Source organism: Protopterus annectens, chromosome 11.part0 (genome assembly GCF_019279795.1).
Source record: "Protopterus annectens isolate FY-2018-M chromosome 11.part0, PAN1.0, whole genome shotgun sequence".
Classification (NCBI taxonomy): domain Eukaryota; kingdom Metazoa; phylum Chordata; order Ceratodontiformes; family Protopteridae; genus Protopterus; species Protopterus annectens.
In genome coordinates this window covers 14,857,719-14,876,330 of record NC_056745.1, presented here as the reverse complement: position 1 = coordinate 14,876,330, position 18,612 = coordinate 14,857,719, and the positions used below count along the sequence as shown (strand labels likewise).

Here is an 18,612-nt window from a genome sequence, read left to right as displayed (position 1 = left end):
AAGTTCAACCCATGTTCCCAAGGGTGTCTGGTTCACGCAGACACTAAAATCAGCACCTATTGCCCCTGTCCAAGAGGGACATAGGTGGAAACCCTGGGGTGAATTTTTGGTTATCCATCCAATCATCCAAATTACGCTTAAATAGGGCCAACAAGGGGCTTCATTTAACATGAATAGGAAGCTTGTTCCAAAACTGGAACAACTTCTGTGAGACAAATCTGTCTCTCCAGCAAGTTCTGTTGATGTCACATACCAGGTTAAAGTCCTTTGAGCGAGTGACCCATGTGACATTTGACTTGTGAATGTGCAGTATTTCTATTAAAGCTGAGTCAGAGACTGCTCTATACGCAAGGCACAGGTCACCTCTGAGAAGGCTGTACAACACAGAGTAAAGTGGCAATGATTTCAGTCTGTCCACATAAGACAGATCTTGGAGACCCTGAATTTTCTTTGTAAGAAACCCTTGTGGTCTCTCCAATTGCTGCAGGTATTTGGAAAGGAACAAACCAAAGGTAGCATTGTACTCTATTATTAGTCTGATGAGGGAAGAGTACAGGGGGGGTTATAACCTTTCTTTTTTGGAGACAATGCTCTTACCTATGAGATGAACAATAAAAAATGCCCTTCTTACCACTGTGGAGACATGGTGATCAAAGTTAAGGTTGCTGTCAACCTTTGTATCTAGATCTCTCACCACTGACTGTGTGCTTAGGATATTGCTATTTGATGTGGTAGTTTGCAGGAACATCATCCTCGCTGAAGGGGATGATAATGCATTTTTTTGCATTAAGTTTAAGACCATGACTTTGGTACCAGTCATTAGTCTAAGTAAGACCTTCTTGCAGGATGTTGACATCGCTATGGGTTTTGATGATCGCTCCCCAGTTTGCAGTCATCAGTAAACTTTGTCAGCCACAGTCCTTTAGTTTTAGCCTGTACTTTGGAGAAGTAGATTTTGAACACTAGGGGTACCAGAACAGATCCCTGTGAAGCACCACTGGTTACAGGTCTGCTGGAGGAGGTGGTGTCCCCTATTTTGACTGTATGAGTTCTATCAGTGAGACAGTTTGCAACCCCCCCCCCGACAATATATGGGTTGATACCCAGCTGAGTGAGTTTATCAATGATACCTGAGTGGGGGAATGTGTCAAAGACCTTGGCCAAGCCAGCAAGAAGCACTTTACACATATAAGAGAGAACTAGAGAGATCCCCACTGAAAAGGGATTCTGGTTAAGAGAAAGGCACCAGACAGAAAATCTGTTCAATTTGGACAAATATGATTTCCTCGTAGGGGGTTTCCTGATCTCTAGCAGAACCAGAAGCATGTCCTCAGAGAAGAGGTGCCTAAAAGGGTTCAAAATCCTGTTACCCACAGCATCAGCTGAAGAGTGGACAAGTGAGGATTTATAGAGACCTCTTGACTTGTGTGAGAAGTTCTACCCAGTGAGGTAACTTATCATGACTGTCCCTGGTTAAGTGAAAAAGAAGGGGGAACCTATGCTATCTGGACCAAAAAGGAGTCACCAGCAAGATTTTGTGCGAGTCTTGCTAGATTTTGTGCCAGACCCTTGGACTCAGGGGAAGAGGAAGGAAGGTATAGAGAAGCATCCCCTTCCAAGGAAAAGATAGGGCATCCACCTTGCAACCCAGAGGACTTGGAACTCTGGAAAAGAAGAGAGAAAACTGTCTGTTCAGAGCGGAGGCAGAACAATCTGCTTGAGAAATACCCCAGTGGCGGACAATGGCCAGAAGTCCATCTCTGTGAAGAATTAATTTGTGAGTCTGTGTGCTGAACCTGCTCAGAGAATCTGCCACTATATTCTGCTCTTAAGGAACATAGACAACCTGATGATACTGTACAGCTAGATCCCAGACCTGAAAAGTGAGCCTGCAAAGAAGGTAGAACCATGTCTCCTCTTGCTTATTTACATACCACATCACTGTGGTACTGCTGTGAAAACTTTAAGGGACCCTGGAAGAAAGAGGGAGTGGAAAGCCTGAAGAACTAAAAGGAGAGCTCTCATCTCCTTTATGTTGATGTGATCTGATCTCTGATGAAGAGGCCAGAGACCTTGGACCTTGACAGAACCGAAGGAAGTTCCCCACCCCCTGTCTGAGGTATTCAAAAATAGCTTTTGCAATGGGACTGGAGGTTGCCAAGGAAGCCCTGGGTTGAGAGAAAGCTGAAGAATCCACCACTGAAGCTTGAGCTTAAGACAGGGAAGGAAGGAAGGGAACTAGGAAGTCCAGGTGATGGCAGTATTAAAGCCACACTGACGAGGTACTACTGAAGTTTTCTTATATAGAGCCTGGCCAGAGGCAGCATAGGAATGGTGGAAGCCTTAAACCTGTGAACACTGACAAAATCCCTGGCTGTGACTGAAGCCAAAGGAAGAAGAGATTGGAAAAAGCGATCTGAGATAGAGAGCCCGGAGGGGAGGCAGGGATGCCAGCATGGGAATGGTCTGGATCCTGCAACTCAGAAAAACATGATCCTGGGAAGGAACCAGTACTGATTTTTGAAAATGTATGGTGAACCACAGGCTTTGTAACAGATAAACAGAAAACTGGAGGTCCTGAAGCAGAACCATATGGGATGAAGCCTGCAAGAGCAGGTTGTCTAGATAAGGAAATATCTGAATCCCTCTCATACTGCAAAAAGCATTTGGTGAATACTCTTGGGGAAGTAGAGAGGTCAAAAAACAAAGCAGAGAACTGAAAAATAAGAATCAGAAATGCAAAAACTTCCTGAAAAGGGGGTGGGTGGGGATGTGAAAGTAGGCATCCATGAGGTCCAGAGATAACAGAAAAGCCTGTGGAGAAGAAGAGGGAACACAGTTGAAGGCACAACCTCTGAAGAGAAGGGACCTTTAGAAATTTGTTGAACTTGGAAAGGTTCATAATTGATCTGCAGGTGCTTTCCTTCCTGGGAACCAGGAACACTCTGGAATAAAAACCCTTCCTTACCTGGGTGGGGGGGGGGGGGCACAACTTGAAAGGTGCCCTGGGCCAGAAGAGCCTAAAGTACTTATGGAAACAAAGGAAGCTACTCCTGAGACAACTGTGGGATGCCCAGGAAGGGAGGTAGAGATTTACACACCATGAAATACCCTTGGTGGGTGATGGGCAAAACCTAAAAGTCTTGTGTGACCTTTAACCAATTTGGGAAGGGACAGGGAATGATAAAGGGAAAAGGGAACCTTGCTAAGGGAAAAAGGAAGCAAATTGTCAGCTGGAACGTGGTTTATCCTGAAAAAGAGGCCTCTGAAAAATAGTGGTCTGAGTCGACGTAGCTGGAGGTACACACCTAGAACCCTTTTTACCTTTGGATGGAGGGTGAGACTGTCTACAAATAAAAGCAGATTTGAAGAGATAATTCTTCTGAAACTTGGGAAAGGAGAAACAAAAATATGTTTCAGTTCCTGCAAGGGCTTGCCCTTGTCTTGTAGGCATTTAAAAAGTTTGGCAGCAACAGAGCCAAAAAGGTTTTTATTATCAAGAGGAGCATCCAATAATTTGGCTTTAATGTCATCAGGTAAAGGCTGAAGACAAAGCCAAGAGTAATGCCTCAGAACAGAACTAAACGCAGCAGTCTTATAAAAACATCAGCTGCATCATAACTACATTTAATGGCGTGATGAGTTACTTGAGAGGTAGAACCTATCAAAGGTCCGAAACCTTCCCTTCAGAATCAGGAAGGTCAGAAATCACCTGAGATGCTTGAGAAAGAAGGGCTAAAATATACCTAGTCATAGGAGTCTGGTAACTGATAGTCCAAAAAGCCAAGGTAGCAGCAGTATAAACCTTTTTGCTTAGATGTTTTGTGACTCTACTATCTTTGTCTGCAGGAAGCACTTTAGGCTTATGGGCTTTTTAATAGAGGTGACAAGTTTAAAAAGAAAATTAGCTTTCACAATAACCAGTCTAACTTCAAAAGAAGACAATATCCTTTTAAAAGAACCAAGAAGAAACAGCCAATGGAAAGTGAGAACAGGATTACCGGTCATGAAGGAACTGACGTCAGTGGGGTTTCAGCAGCTGATATCATACAAATCAATGCAGTGAACCATTCCCTTTGAGAGAACCAACGAATTCTGGTGGTTCTAATAATTCCACCAAATTTAGGAGCGAGGCCTAAGGTTTTTCTAAACTGCGAGAAAGAGGGGGAGGCTCTGGGAACCAGAATGACCAGAAGAAAGGAAAGGATACTTTCCAATTCATCGACAGACAACTAGCAGTACCAGACTTCAAAAACAATGTAATTAACTTGTCTAACTTCAAACTCAACACTGATCATTTAAATGTACTGAATCTGGGTATAAATTTTGTTCCCACCAACAGAGCTGATGTTACCAGTACCTTGTTAGAATTAAAAAAGTTCACAAGGTTATTGAATTTAAATTAGATTTTAAAGGATGTTGAAATGAATAACAGCAAATTCATTAAACTTTCCAGTTTCAATCCACCTTTAGTCCACACCTTAAAAATTTTTGAGAATACTTGTGAGAAGTAAATTAGGAAGTTGTTATTTGATAATAAAATGATTAGTAAATATTATAACTTAAATAAAAATGAAAAGTTGACCCTCAATGAATTAGGCCAGCAGTAAGGTGAGAATCATGAAAAGTGACAAAGGTGGTACCTTAGTGTTGATGGACCAAGATAGATATATAAGTAGCACTGAAGCAATGTTAAGTAATACTCTTGAATATGAATCTACTGATGTGAATGATGTTTTAACATATTATCAGAAAATGTATTCTTTCCTGTTTGATAACTTAATGAATGGTAATTTAGATAAGACTACCTACGAATTTTGTAACATTGAGAATCCCAGGTTGGTGGTTTTGTTCAGAATACCAAAGGTTCACAAGAACCTCAGTCACCCCCCATTTAGACTCATTGTATCCACCCCTAATTATATCAGCGAGGGAACTTCTCTAATGGTTGATTCTTTTTTGAATCCTTTAATAGTCAAAATGAGTTCATTTTTACAGGATTCATGGGATCTTTTAGAAAATTTTTGAAATTTCAATGAAACTTTTCATTTTAACTCCCAAAAACATATCATGTTTACTACAGACATTGTGTCACTTTTTACGTGCATCCCACATGATATAGGGGTAGAATATGTGAGACAATTCATGGTGAGATTTTCTAATTTTTCCAACAATGAATGCAACTTTTGTAGTGATTTGATAGATGTTTTATTAAAAAAAAATGTCATCTTTAACAACAAAGTTTAAAGACAGAACATTCATTTTTAACAACAAAGTTTATAGAAAGAACAGAGGGGTTGCCATGGGGTCTCCAGCTGCCCCCTCTTTTGCAAACATTGTGGTCGGATGGGATGATAGAAGCATGTTTTTTTAGAACCCATCGTGGAAAAATATCATGTTGTGTATTTTAAAAGATTTGTTGACAACCTATTTTTTATTTTAGAGGATGACCATACGAAAGTGAAAGAGTTCACTCACTGTTTCAATTCTGGTCTGAATTTCTTAAGTTCACCTTAGGTGATGTGAGTTTGAAAATAAACTTTTTAGATGTATCTTTTAGAATGGGTTATGGAACAGCATAAATTTGTTAGTAAAATTTATCGTAAAAAAAAAAAAATGACTAAGAATTATTTGCACTATACTAGTCAACACCCACACATTATGAAGGACAACATTCCTAAAGGTCAGTTTATCACAGCCAGTAAAATGGCTAGTGAAGACAGTGGTTTTCTGGATGAAATTGAGTTTATTCTATCCCTTTTCTTAGGAAGAGAATATCACGAAGAACCATTAAGAAATACAGCTAGAATGGTTTTGGATAACTGAATGACACATTATCCACCTACATTACAGTTCCTTACAGTAGCTTTAAAAATGGAAACAGGACTGATGGAAGTTGTAAGTCTGGTAACAACCTATTTTGTAATTTGAACATGACTTCAGACAGTGGATTTATAAGTGACATTATACAAGATAATTGGAAGATATTGGACAGTAACCAGGACCTTTGAGTCAGTGGGCCCCCGTCCCCAACTTGTGTATAGGAATCATTACAATTTTAAATCATTACAGAAAAAGAAACTATTTTCAGACTAATACGTCCTTTGGTATGTTTAAATGTGGATGTTGTAATGTCTGTAAGTATATTTTGGAGGGACCATTTGTGAATTTATCACATTTAGCGTATACCATAAAAGTATTGGGTCATTTCAACTGTAAAACCAAGAGAATAGTTTATACAGGGACTTGTTCTTTTTGCACTGCGTTTTATAGAGGGATGACCACCCATGCATTATGTACTAGAATAAGAGAACATTATTATTGTATTACAAAGAATGCTTTCTACAAGCACGCTTTGAAGTGCCCTAACTTCAATAAGTTTTTGTTTTCTGTGCTAGAACAAGGTGTGCACCATTTGAGGGGTGGAAATTTTTAGACAGAATTAGAACAAAAGGATGCTTAATGGCAAATCAAATTAAATTCTGATCAAGAACCTGGGTTAAATGACTATGTTAATATTAAATGTTTTTTTAAAGAATCATAGGGTATACATAAGTAAGTAATATTATAAATGGTTTTAACATGAATATTTTTTTGTAACGTTTGATGTTATCAATTTCCTTGATTAAAGCTTACTTTTTATTGGTTAATAGCTGTATTTAAACTATTGGCAGTTAATTGTTAATTTTATTGTTTTCTGATGATGTTTTATACAAAAGTGGAAAATAAATAGTTATTTACGCTAAATATATTTGCCTCCTCTTCCCAGTCATAGTTCCAGTTATTGTTGTTTGTTGGGTTCTGAATTCTAGAAGTTCGAGTTTATTTGGTTTTCATGTGGTGTACAATGCCTATAAATTCTAATGGCTTGGGTATACTGGCAGGATGTTGGACTATCCTTAGCAGGAGATCACTTGCATAAAGAGTACTGCAACAGTGATAGGAAGGACTTCCATTTATACTCGCTATGAATTCACTTTAATAGCCTTATAGGAACTAGTGTAAGTGAAACAGAAAAGTAAGAGCCTCCTACCTTGGGTGGAGTAACTGGTGGTACAACCAGCATAGAAGATGATCAGGACAGTGTGGTGTTGCCCCGTCTACTGGGACAGCAGAAGTTGCTAATCCCTGGGCAGTAGGGCCTAAGATGTGAGACTATAACTTCCACCCAGGGCCCACAAAGGCTACCATTGTTGTCCCAGAGGATGCCATTAATGAGGATCAGGTGGACCACACTGGGCTCCATGAGGGTAAGGATGGTGGAACACAGGTGAACCTACCCACATATACCCCTCTGTAATTCTTGTACCATACTGGTACACATTGGTTAGCCTATGGTGGCACTAACAGGTAAGTGTACGGATTTAACTGGGAACCTCCAAATAGGTGGGCCATGTATGGGTGACAGGGATAACAAAAGGCAAGGCAACAACCCTGTTTACCTGAGTAGTTACTGGCGTGGAAGGAACAGAGAGTAAATCTTAAGGGTCTAAGGAGCAGCTGCACAGAGAAGGAGAGTGGAAGTTATTGTTCACCTGGGGCAAATAATATGACTGGGAAAAAGATTGTAGAGTTGCAAGTAGGGTTTTAAAACAGGGGAGAAGTCCTAGAGTAGAAGCATTCAAAAACAGCCATTCAAAGATAAGTTACATCATAACCGAGGCTACAGTTCACAATGTAACATCAAGCATTTAGTATAAACAGTAATTCATGAACCATATGGATGGATGAAGCCCTTTACTGGCAAGAAGGTCTTTTCTACCTTAGATTCTAAGTGGCAGGTTTAAGTATTTTATTACAAAGCTTTTAAATTATCCAAAGGAGGAGTTACAGTACAAGTATTAAGAAAATTGTGAACTCAGAGTAGTTATGATAAACACAGTGAGTAAGGACACTATAAGGAGAGCAGTAATAAACGAGGGGACTAGGAAACCACAACAGCAACTTGAAGGAATCAGGAAGGGGCAAGATGAAAGAAAACTGAAGGACAATGACCACCACTGACCTCCGTCCAGGTAAGATGCTGGCCAAATGTGTGCATTTGATAGGAGAACAAAGTATGTTTATTGTGATGGAAACAGAAATGTGCTGTAAGGAGATCCATGGCTGGGAAGTAAACACACAGGGATATGCAGCATGCATCATGGAAATTAAGACTAAAACAGAAGTGACCAGATGACCTGTAGGAGTAAAGAAAATTATTAAACCAACAGAACCAAACAAACAAAGTGAATATGAAGTGCTGTGGGTCACACTGAGCACTATACTGTTAGCATGAGACTTTAGACAAAAATCGTCTCATAATGAGGAAACAGAAAAGAAAATTATGACAATAAGCCCTTGAAATGAAAAATAAAAAGACTTCCTGATAGATGGGAACTGCATTAAGATAGTGTCTTGAACTTAGTGCTCTCAAATATGGAAAAATACAGGATCAAAGAAATGTAAAGGGCAGTCAGCTGGGAGTGAGTGCTCACCAAACAGTATGATTAAACATTAACATTCTTGCAGAAGACTACGACAGCATTCACAATGTTTTATTTTAGGTGTTTTTCTTTCCTTCTCTGTTAACTAACTGTGAAGTCTCCTGTTGTTCACTTTGAGTCCCTTCACTACATAGCATGGTAAATCTCTAGAGTCCCTTGTGCAAAGGTTATCTGGAGGGTTTATCATTAAGGCAGACATCACAGAGTCCCTTGTGCAAAGGTTATCTGGAGGGTTCATCATTAAGGCAGACATCACAGAGTTTGTGCTGTCCAGCAATGAGAGCATTTGCAAGTCCCCAGGTCCATTCCTGGATAGGCTACAAGCATCATCATGAGGACTCGCAATGTCTTCTCACTGATACTGCATGTTCCTGTTTACTTGCTAATGAAGGCTATCACCAGTGTCTTGGGAGCTGAAAGCCAGCCCCACCAGGATGTCCACTGCATTGCTCCTGCTTTGATCCTGAGAGAGAGCTGTGGCTATGTGGGCTCTGCTCTGCCCTGCCCCCCCCTCTCCCGGGATGCTATGGGTGCTTTGCTCTGCCTCCCCCAGGATGGGGCATGCTCGTCATCATCTCTTCTCTTCTCCTACCAGTGCTATTAAGGTTGCCTGGGCTGCATCAAGCTTCATCACTCTCTATGTCATGGTGTTGACATGCATTCTCAACTTTATGTAGAAGGAATTCACTGTAAACCAATAGTGCAAATTAGCCTCTTAACCTGTTTCAAAAAAAAACTAATTCTGGAATTTATGCAATGCTTACATAAACCTTTGAAAAAAAAAACAGATGAACATGTATTACGAAAAGGCAAACCTAGAACTATATAGCAAACTAGAAATGACATCATGAGATCTCATTGTAGATAAGCTGCTGTTATTTCAATGTTTGGATGATGAAATGTCACTCATAAGAGCAGTGCAAAACTATCATTATAGTGTATAAAATGATGACTGCAAATTTTGTTTGAAAGAAAAAAATCCATGAAGGTATCATTTACTGCAAGTTGCTTCTCCTTTACTAGAGCACATCCTGTAGATGACCATTAAACTATAAATATATAGATAACTCTCATAATGCCATTCAGATAAGTCTTATTTCCCAGATTTCTACACTCCTGGACTAAATGGAAGGTCAGTCAGATTGTTTTCACTCAGTTGCCTGCCTCTTAGCACCTGGTATGTTCAGGCAGTATAACAACTGCCTGATACACACTGACAATGAACTACTATTTACCCCACCACAAAATACCCCTGAGAGATGATAGAGCATACCTCTCAACTTGGAATCATCAAAACTTTGGACAAAAAGGCCCATGAAAAGTAGCTACAACTGGCCAAAAATCTGTATGCTAATTAAAATAAAATTTTAATACATATTTATGTAGCCCCGTCTACTCCAGTGGAATTGTGGGATACTAACTTTTAAATGCAAACTGAAGGACAAAATATTAAATACAAAAATATAAACAGAACAACACAAAATATTAAAGACAAAAACATAAACAGAACAACAGTGTTATTTCTATCAATATTTGAACTCTATAAAAATGCTTAAGTAAAATATGAGTCTGAATTATATAAACTAAGAAGAGAAGCTTGCTGTAATTCTTCACAGAGCCCTGTCTCTACTTTATCTGAAGATATGATACCGATTCAAGCATAGCCTGGCATTACTAAGCACTGTGTCTGCCCTCTTTAAGCCATGGGAAAGGAAAATACCAGAATAGTTCATGCATCACTTAAGGACTTTGACATAAGCTTGTTATTCCATAAGGACAGGTACTTCACGTCAAGAAAAGAAATCCACTAACCCAGATGAACAGACTTGACTGCTTGTTAAATATAATGATTTTTATTAAACACAACAACTGCTTATTAACTAAGCATTTCCCATTTGGGACTTCTATGTCATGTGATAATTTAATAAAAAAGTTTATTGTTTAAAAAAGTTGTTACACTGTTTGAAATATAAATGCAGTGTAATCAAAAGGCAAGGAATGCACATGGGTGTAAATCTCTCCCACTAGCAGGTGCTGCTTGATATTGTGCTGAAGACTGAGGGTCTTTTGCATCAACATCAGACAAATTATGCTGTAAAGAAGGTCAAAATGGTACAGACTTTAAGTAATCCAAAAACGTAAACAGGGAGCACCCCAGTGGTATACCTAGAGTTTGTGCCACCCAGGGTTGCCTTTGAGTTTGCCGCTTCTTCTCCCTCACAAAATCATGGTCAGATAGGCCCTCCATACACATTCCTCCCCCCTGCAGCCATTTCTGCATCCCATTACTTGGCTATTTCTCGTCATTTGCTATAAATACTGTAATATGCATACTGTTTTATGCTTTACTTCTGCAGTGATTACTTGGATTTCATTTAAACTTTTACTTTAAATTTTATAGCACAAACACTGATAGACAAATGATAAACAAAGCAATACAATCTCACAATGAAAACATACTTAGCATTAAAACTTCTCTGCCTAGAAACTCATATTAATTGAAACAGCATTAAACCTACATTCAAGAAAATGCATCCAGCCAGTGGCAGATAAAGTTTACCTTTGGGCTGTTTTCAAATCATAGGCCCCTTGCACAGATATTTAGGACTATGCAAACATGCATGTGTTCTTTGATTCACCTTCCTGATTGTATTAAATTATATTCCTTGTATAATACAGCACCCTTGCTAGAGCATGTTTTAAATTTATTGCTTTGAACATCTTCTCAGTAAGCAATGAAACAAAATGTATGAACCATTAATGACAAAACTGTCCAATTCAGAACATTTCCATCATATAATTCTACCCAAACTTCTGTCAATACAATCTGCCAGTATCAGTAAATATGCACAATATCTGCAGAAGTAAAAGTCATCTACATTATTCCACATTAAAGAGATCTGTAACTAAAGAGGTTGCTGCTAGCAAACAACTTTATATTTCATTGTTTCATCTACAAATAAAGTGCCTGTTGCCCTTGAAGAATAAACCGTCTGTGTTACATTAAAAAAAATGATAAGCTAGTAATATTGCAATAGGGAATGGGTGGCAAACTGATAACAGGTTCATAGTTACCAAAGGAGGACATTCTCAGGACTGCAGCATCCACTCCCATTAAAGTGCAACACAGTACAGTATCAGCAATCCATCTGTCTATTGTGGGAGTAGAACCCAAAGCCTTCTGCATAAAAAGCAAGTATACTACCTGTTGGGCTACTAACAATGCAAACAGACTTGGCATAAGCAGCACTAAAATTTCTCTTCCCCTGAAGTTCTCAGCTCCTTGCAAAATCCACTTGACACATAACTATATCTCTCAACTTTGCACCACAAGAAATCTGGAAAAAGCCAAAATGTACTGGGGTGAACAAAGGCCCAAATCCAGGGACACATTTTAAACATTGTTTGTATAATTCTTAGAATGTTGCTAAAATAAAATGTTTTGTATTTCCAATGTGTTTTCTGAAAGACAGGAAGACTGAAATTTAAAAGGCTATCATTATTTAATGAACTAATTTCCCACTGATTTGCCAGAAAACCACAAATTTTAAGAGGAACAGACCAAAAAAAAGTATGAGCCAAACATCCCAGATATTCTGTGAAAATCTGGACAGTTGAGATCTATGGACTCAACTCCTTCAATCACGAGTGGTGGTATGGGTAGAGAATTCAGGATCTTGCTTCCTGTACCTAAGGTACAGGGTTTTATAGGTTCATAGGTTCATACTAGGCTATCTGCCCGAGGGCATTTACAAGCCTAGCCCATAGTTTTGTGGCTTACGCCACCCCTTTAGTATGGGGAACTATACCCATTATTTTGCTGTGCCTCTGTCGAGCAGTGACACTGAGGTAATCCCTGGGGTATATCTGCGATCTCCCATCCATTGGTCAAGATTTCTCTTGAACAAGGCCAGCGAGGTGCTCTGCCTCACATATACCAGGATTCTGTTCCACAGCATAGGGAGTCTTTGGGTGATGAATCTATACCTCCAGCACGTCCTATTAATAGCCGTGTCGAGGTTTAAGTCTCCCGCCCTTGTGGCTCTGACGGATCTAGATTTTTTGAGGTGAAGCATATTCATCAAATCTGGGTTTGACATGGCCTTGTATGTCAGGCACAGGTTACCTCTGAGCAAGCGGTAAGCGACTGAATAGAGCTGGAGTTCTTTCAGTCGGGCAGCATAGGACAGATTTTTGAGACCCTTTATCCTTTTGGTGAGGAACTTTTGTGGCCTCTCCAGCTGCTGCAAGTGTCGGGTCAGATACATTCCGAATGGGGCATTGTACTCAATCATTGGTCTGATGAGTGATGAGTATAGGGAGACTATGACCTCCCTTGATCTAGATGTGAATCCCTTCATGATAAGGTGGGTAATGTAGAAGGTCTTCCTAACTACTTTAGCTACATGGGTGTCGAATGACAGGCTACTGTCAACCTGGGTCCCCAGGTCCCTGATAACTTCTTCTGTGCTCAGTGGATTGCCACCTATATGGTAGCTAGGGGTAACCTTGTTTTTCCCGAAAGGTATGACTATGCATTTTTTGGCATTTAACTTTAGGCCATGGCTCTGGCACCAGTCATCCGTTTCTGTGAGACCCTTTTGAAGGATATCTGTGTCAGATGTGTTTTTGACTACGGCGCCCAGTTTGCAGTCATCTGCAAACTTTGTCAGCCATAACCCTCCTGTGTTTGCTTGTACTTCGGAAAAGTAGATGCCAAACAAGAGTGAGCCCAGGACTGAGCCCTGTGGGACACCACTTGTGATAGGCTTTGAGTCTGACATGGCGCCAGCAACTCTGACCCTGTGGGTTCTGTCACTCAGACAGTTTGCAACCCATCTTGTGATGTATGGGTTAATATTTAAGTTGATGAGTTTTTCAATGATACCCGAGTGGGGTATTGTATCGAAGGCTTTCGCCAGATCGAGGTAGGCTGTATGGACTGCCTTTCCCTCATCAATGGCTTTGGTGACTGTTTCGAAAAAGTCAACCAAGTTTAAAAGGCATGATCTGCCTTTGACAAAGCCAAACTGGGTTGGATCCAAAGTCTGCAAATTCCCTATGTCTTTATTTATGAGATCCATTATGATCCTCTCCATGGCTTTGCAGATAAGGCTTGTCAAGCTAATGGGCCAGTAATTTCCAGGGTCGGTGGAGGCACCGCCTTTGTGAAGTGGGACCACAGTCGCAGTGCGCCACTCCCTGGGTACATATCCAGAGGTGAGACTATGATTAAACAGCTGTCCTAGCTGTGGGTTTAATTCCTCGTTGAGTTCATGAAGCACACAGCCGGGGACACCATCAGGTCCCATGGATGCTGTGTTTTTTGCTTTGGAGAGAGCAGTTCTCACTTGGGCATTAGAGATGTTTGGGGGGCTGCAATCGGTTGGTATAGATATCTCTCCTTTTGGGGGGGAGGGGGGGAGAAGTTTGCACTGAACCTGTCAGCCAGTATGTTGGCAATGCCTGTAGGATCAGTAATCTTCACATCATTTTGAACTAGTTCAGAGCATATCTGGAAGTTTCCTCCCAGGTTTCTAACATAGCTAAAGAAGGTCTTATGATTGTCTTTTGAGTCTTTAGCTATTTTTCTCTCAAAATTTGCTTTGGATGATTTTATGAGAGCTCTTAGTTTTTTACTTATAGTGATCAAAGGTGTCTTACCTTTTAAGGATTTTGCTCTATCTTGTAGTAGCTTCCTCCTTTTGTTGTAGAGTTTGTTTATGGCTGGGGTCCACCAGACTGGACGCTTGCCTTTGGTACAAAGAGTCTTTGTTTTGCTTGGGATTGCCTTATCCATGCAGTCCTGCAGGTGCTGGTAGAAGGCATTTGTAAGTGATTCAGCGGCTTGAGTACTGTTTTCCGCTGGCTCGGGGGCCTTAAAGGAGACCACACTAGTCTTTAGAAGTGTGAAGTCGGCTTTCGAGAAGTTCTTTACTGTGGTCTTTTTATTTCAGGTGGGGGTGGGATGAGGACCTCCAGCGAGATTAGTTTGTAATCTGATCTCACCAGTGAGGGGTATACTTCCGGTGTTGAACATTGTGATCCCATGTTCGTGATGATGAGATCAAGTATGTTTTCTCCTCTTGTGGGGATGGTGACTAGTTGTTCCATGGCATTTGAGTTTATGAATTCCAGGAACTTTTGGGCTAGGGTGTTTGGGCTTGAGTAGTGTTCCCAGTCTATATTAGGGTAATTGAAGTCACCTAGTATGATGGTGTTTGGAGATACATTTATCCCCTCCAGTGTTTTCAGGAAAGCCATGTGAGGTTCCTGAGTTTGTGAGGGTGGCCTGTAACATGCTACAAATTGCAGAGCAGTCTTGCCTATGTTTAGTTGCACCTGGATGGTCTCCGATGCATCGTGCATTGCCACCAATCTTGAGGTGTGGGTGTCCTTGATGAATATGGATACCCCCCCCCTCCTTTCTTGGTATTGTCCGGATTTTGTGGCCGGAACGCATGATATGAGGTAAAACCTGATAGTGCTGGGGTGCTCTCAGGAGCCTTGAACCAGGTTTCTGTCACAGCACAGACATCGATGTTCTCCATACTGAGAAGGGCCTCGAGTGCGTGCATTTTGAGATTGAGACTTCTGGCATTGAGCAGCATTACCCTTAGTTTTTTTCCTTTTTTGTGTTCTAGGGTGGTAGGTTTAGAATTTGAGCCTTGCCTAAAAAGGCACTATGGGGTGGCAAGAGCCTTTGCCAATATCCGAATCCCAGGGGTGACAGGTGCAAGCCATCCCTTGCAAAGCAGCGTGGCTTGTCCAGCATGTCATCCCAGGCAGACAGACATTGGATCCCCTTTGAATGACACCAGAGTTTAAGCCAATTGTTAAAGCTGATCATCTTATCTCTGTATTGTGGCATCATTCTTGGTGAAGGTAGGATACTGCTCAAGGTCAGGGTCATACCTGCCTGGGCTACATAATCAGAGAGCTCCTCAATGTCTCTTTTCATGTAGTCCAAGGAGGTACGTCTCAGGTTGTTTACACCAGCGTGGACAATGATTGAGTCGTATTTGTACCTGCTGTTGAGAGACCTGAGTGCTTGCGTTATGTGGCGGATTCTAGCGCCCGACAGGCAGCTTACTGTAACCCTCTCCTTACTCAGTCTGGTGAGCGGAACGCCAGTGTGTCTGACTATGGAGTCACCAATGACTAGTGTGTCTGGCATTGTGTTTGGCCTTAAGGGCTGTGACTGTTTGACACTCTGACTGTGAGGTCTATGTGTTGCAGGTGTTGTGTTCTGAGGTGGTAGTTGTTTGGGTGTCTGCTTTGGTGGCCTCTGCTGTTTTGGTAGATTTTGATCAGAGCCTCCGAGTATGTCTTTGTGTGTTTATGTGTATGATTTAAGGTTGTGATGGTACTATGTGAGACTGGGTCTATAGTGTGTGTGGTAACCTTCTCCTCTTGTCTGGTCTTGCCAGTCCTATGTTGAGAGAGCTCAGCCTCCAGTTTGGCCGTATAGTTGCATCTCTCGCATGTATTTGTGTTTTGTGGGAGGAGGAGAGGGTTGTCTGTGTACATGAGGCAATTGTAACATTGCCTCAATATTCCCAGGTTCACCAGCTGAGCAGGAGAGGACACTAGCAACTGATCCCTCGACATGCTAGAAGGAATAGACAAAAAAACTTTAAAAGAGATTCCGGGGGATGTGGGTGACCGAGAAATGGGGTTTGCCTTTTTGGGGTACTATCTATAACAAGAGTGCTGTATCAAGATGATAAGTACTGTAGGAGCAAGTAACATTAACCACCAGGTATATAGCAGCAAATTCCCTTAAATGCTGTATTAAATTGCACTGGTGTTGAGGAAGAGCAGGATGACTGCCTGTACAACGCATGCACACCAGACCAGCTATTGGATTGTTCTTAAAGATGAACGCCCTTAAAATTAAAATACAGAACCAGTAAAACAGCAAGCCTTCTAAACACACACCATTCGTTAGCCATTCATTAGCATAAATACAGTCCCAGTAAAGCAGCAAGCCTTCTAAACACACACCATTCGTTAGCCATTCATTAGCGTAAATACAGTCCCAGTAAAGCAGCAACCTTCTAAACACACACCATTCGTTAGCAGCAAATTCCCTTAAATGCTGTATTTGGGTGATCAGGAACAGCAGAATGACGTCTGTCTGTACAACGAACGCACACTAGACCAGCTATGGGAACGTTTTTAAAGAAGAACGTTCTTAAAATTAAAGTGAAGAAAATACAGTCCCAAAATAAATAAATTGCATAAAATGACAAGAATGCATGACAACTAGACAAGTTAACACCAGAAAACCACCTAAATAGTTATCAAGCAGGAAAAGGGTATGATGCCATGCAAGTTTCCACACGGAACTGACAACCAACTTAAAATCAGAAATTGAAGGGGACATTTGGGAATTCATGGCACCCCATTATTTTGCCTACAGAACTGGTAAATACTGAGGAATTTGATATGGTTGAGAGGTATGAGATGGAGGCATCACTTCGATAAAAAAACAAAGTCTGTGTGTATCTCACAACTCTGCAGCTCTCCACACAAGAATATGGAGAATAGCACAGCACATACTGCTACATCTACAAATGAGGGTCACCAGGAAAAAACTCATCCCAAACCAAGTATAGATAAACCCTCTACTAACAATAATATGTTGGTGATTTGTGGCTCCATAGTAAGACACACAGACTAGTATCTGGACAAAAACAGGATGACACTGAGTTATCTTTCATGTGCCAAAATCTCCAATCATAGTTCTCAAATTCTTAAAACAAAAAATCTGGACAAAAATAAAAATGATGGGGGGACAAATTTTAAATATTGCTCTTATAAATTTAGAAAGTTGCTAGAATAAAATGTCTTGTGTTACCATGCATTTTCTAAAGGATATGAAGGCTGAAACTCAAATGCCTGTCATTATTTTGGGAATTCAGTCCTCGCTGATTTCCTACAAAAATCCAGAAAAGCAAAAATTGTATGAGGAACAGACCAAAGTATGAGGCAAAAATCTGGACATTCTGTGAAAATCTGCATGGTTGAGAAGTATGTTTCCAATGTTTCAAGGGCCCTCAAGACCCTTAACATGAACAAGAAAGACTACAACATGGTGGTGGTCCATGTGGGTGTAAATGACCTTGGTGGTGGTCCATGTGGGTGTAAATGACCTTGCTGGTGATCCATGTGGGTGTAAATGACCTTCCTGGTGGTCCATGTGCGTGTAAATCACCTGGCGTGCAAATCCCTATGATAAATGCATGTTAACATCTCTGAGGTCCCCATGCACATCACAAGTGCAGGAAAGACTCTGGTATTGAGACGAATCTTGCCTTTGCTAAGAATGATGCCGAAGTACAAGGAAAATATGGTTGATTTAAACAGCTGATTTGGTAACTCTTGTAATTTGAGCGGGATCCAGTATGTGTCAGCATATCCAGAAGTACTGCACAGATCTACGTACTTTGCCTATGTCAGCTTGAACTTCTCAGTCTAGGGCTTCTGCATATGGGCTAAAACCTTTTCTGCCTCGTAGCACCCTTTTTAGGTAGGGTCCAGGTAATGGATCTTCCACACTGAAAAACATAAACAATAAGCATAAACATCGGATAATATCAGTCAGATGCTACTCAAAGCTTTGAGTCTAAACAAATTGCCTCACCTCTAGGTCGTTCTGCATTTGGAGCACATTCATGTGTGCATTATTACTGAAATCTGATTTAAAAGTGCAGAACGTACCCCTTCTATATCAGACATTTGCACATACCAAACCTTTAGACCCACTGGATACTGTGATGGACAATCCATATTTGTTATAGGCCACATTACCTCAAGACAGAGCCCCAAACGCCCACAAACTGAACTTAAATTCATATTGCTCTAAATAAAAGCAACTATCAGATGACAGCATGTTAAAAGACTCCCCCATCAGCCCACAAACACTGTATCAATTTCTTAAACTGGATGAGCTTCAGATACACAAATTTCCATCATCCATTGATAAACGGGGAGACTTGCACCTCCAATATAGGGAATGCCTAAAAATTCCTCGGTTTCATAATCAGGAATTCCCTATATCAAAAAGTCAAACAGCCCACTAGAGAACACATCAGTCTTGGCCTGGTGCTTACAAAAATGA

At 40.8% G+C, this 18,612-nt stretch overlaps 1 protein-coding gene across 4 annotated transcripts in view; it reads right to left on the bottom strand.

The window, feature by feature from the left end:
• LOC122815127 (gastrula zinc finger protein XlCGF26.1-like) overlaps positions 1 to 18,612 on the bottom strand; it is a 289,579-nt gene that overhangs the window by 5,873 nt on the left and 265,094 nt on the right. Inside the window, exon 2 of one of the 4 annotated variants that reach the window (XM_044087380.1) lies at positions 17,938 to 18,049. The exons of 2 other annotated variants lie outside the window; for them this stretch is intronic. Coding sequence is in view for 1 of the 2 variants with exons in the window: in XM_044087381.1 (XP_043943316.1) it covers positions 18,018 to 18,049 (32 nt within the window). In the remaining variant the exon portion in view is untranslated. Of the gene's footprint in view, positions 1 to 16,143; positions 18,050 to 18,612 lie in introns of those variants that run through there. One more of the 4 variants, XM_044087381.1, reaches the window with a different exon arrangement.